Consider the following 2,500-nt stretch of genomic DNA (forward strand, 5'->3'; position numbering starts at 1 on the left):
CTCGTCTCTCTCTCTCTCTCCCTCTCATCACTCTTCCCTCTCTCCGCCCTCTTCCTTCTCTCTCTCTCCTCTCTCTCTCTCTCTCCGATCGCTCTCTCCCCCCCAACCTCTCTCTCTCTCTCCTCTCTCTCTCTCTCGTCTCCTTCTCTCCCGCTCGTCTCCCTGTCTCCTCCTCCCTCCCCTCCCATCGTCCTCTCTCTTTTCTCTTCCCCTATACCATTTACTTTCTACTCCCCCCCCCCCCTTAATCCCAACACTCTCCCCCCTTTACTTACTACTCCCCCCCTCCCCCTCCCCCCCCCCCCCCCAACCTTCTCCTCTTCTGCCACACCCCGCCCTCATCCTCGCTCTCTCCACACCTCTCCGCTCTCTCACCTCCCTCTCGCTCTCTCTTTCCCTCTCCTCCCGGTGCACACAAAGGGTGCTAATGCCTCTCTCTCTCCCTCCCAAAAGATGGCTTAACTCCAACAAAGTGACTCTGGAGGGAAGGCGAGTCAGTCCCAACGCTCACCGCTTGGAGGAATTGTGAGTTTGGCTTGTTCATTTTAGTACTGGTGTCGCCGAGGGATGCGAATGTATATGGGCATATATATAATATATAATATTTATATATAAATATATAAATATATATATATATTATATAATATATATTTATATATATATATAAGTATATATATATATATATATGATATATATAATAAATATATATATATATAAATAAATACTATATATATATATAAGTATATATATAAATCATATATTATATATATATATATATATTAATTTAAATATATATATATATATATACATGATATATATATAATATTATGAATATATATACATATATATAAATATCTACAATATATATATATATATATATATATAAATACTATATATATATATATATATATCTATAATATATGGGTGTGAATAAATATAAAGAAATAAATATATTATATATATATATATATAATAAATATATATATATTATAATATAGTACGAGTATGTAAATGTATATATATATATATAAAGATAATATATAGATTATATAAATATATATTATATATATATTATATTTATATAATTATATATAAATACATATGTATATATATATATATAAATATATATATATATATATATATATATATATAATATATTTATATATATATGCATAGAGATAAAGAAGAGAAGAGAGAGAGAGAGAGGGAAGGGAGGAGAGAGACAGACAGAGAAAGAGAGAGACAGAAACCAGAAAAGAGAGGAGAGAAGAAGAGAGAGAGAGAGAAGAGAAAGAGTAGAAAGAGATAACAATAGAAGAAAAGAAATAGAGAAAAAAGACAAAAAGATAAATAGCTCGGAAATAAAGCGCGCGCGAGCTCGAGCTTCGCACGCCCTCCCCAAGCACGACTCACGAGCGCCTCCACCTCCACGTCATTCACCCCCATCCACCCCAGCCCTCCCCTCGCGCCCCTCCTCAACCAATGCCGAACATGTTAACAAAATGCCTATGAGATTCTTTCGAAGGATTCTCTCGCAGGACTCTCTGGCCTTACCTCATTGTAAGTGAGTTGTTGTAGTAAGATAAGTTACTTATAAGAGATAATATTTACGATGTCGCTGATAGGATGATGTATTCGATGAGTAGTTGATAATAAAACATATTCGTCGATTTGATAAAAGAATGGAATATTCATCAAGAGATTAGGAAAAGATGGAGATATGTATAGGGAGAGAGGGGGAGATTGGATGATAAATAAGGTGGAATGTAGTAGAAATATATGGAGAGAAAGGTAGATAGAAATAGGGAAAATTTATAATATGGGAGAGAGAACGAGTGTGTGTGAGTCAGAGAGAAAGAGAGAGAGACACAAAGACAAACAGGCATAAAAAAAGAAAGAAAGAAAATATTAAAGATATAAATAAATATACATACATACAAACATACACATATATATATATATATATATATATATATATATATATATATATATATATATATATATATATATATATATAGAAATATGCCATATATGAAATACAAAAAAAAAAAAAAAAAAAAAAAAATATATATATATATATATTATATATATATATATATAATATATAATATATATATATATATAAATATATAGATGTATATAAGAATACATATATATATATATATTATGTATATATAAACATATATGTAAATTATATGTATAATATTCATATATATATATATAATATATATATATATATATATAAATATATATATATATATATAATATATGTATATATATAAATACATATATATATATATATATATATATTATATATAAATATATATATATATATAGTATATATATATATATTTATATATATATATATATATATATATATATATATGTATATAATAATATATACATAATATATATATATATAAAAATATATATATATAATATATATAGAACATATATTATAACTATGTATATATATACATAATATTATAATATAATATAT

The 2,500-nt window shown here is 28.1% G+C and overlaps 1 protein-coding gene across 1 annotated transcript in view; it reads left to right on the plus strand.

Moving 5' to 3' along the window:
* LOC122264971 (relaxin receptor 1-like) overlaps positions 1-2,500 on the plus strand; it is a 35,985-nt gene that overhangs the window by 5,730 nt on the left and 27,755 nt on the right. The window contains exon 3 of the mRNA XM_086534971.1: positions 1,539-1,560. Coding sequence (XP_086391097.1) covers positions 1,539-1,560 — 22 coding nt within the window. The remainder of the gene's footprint in view (positions 1-1,538; positions 1,561-2,500) is intronic.

Source organism: Penaeus japonicus, unplaced genomic scaffold (genome assembly GCF_977035675.1).
Source record: "Penaeus japonicus unplaced genomic scaffold, GWHDUDI00000001_assembly GWHDUDI00000042, whole genome shotgun sequence".
Taxonomy (NCBI): Eukaryota; Metazoa; Arthropoda; class Malacostraca; order Decapoda; family Penaeidae; genus Penaeus; species Penaeus japonicus.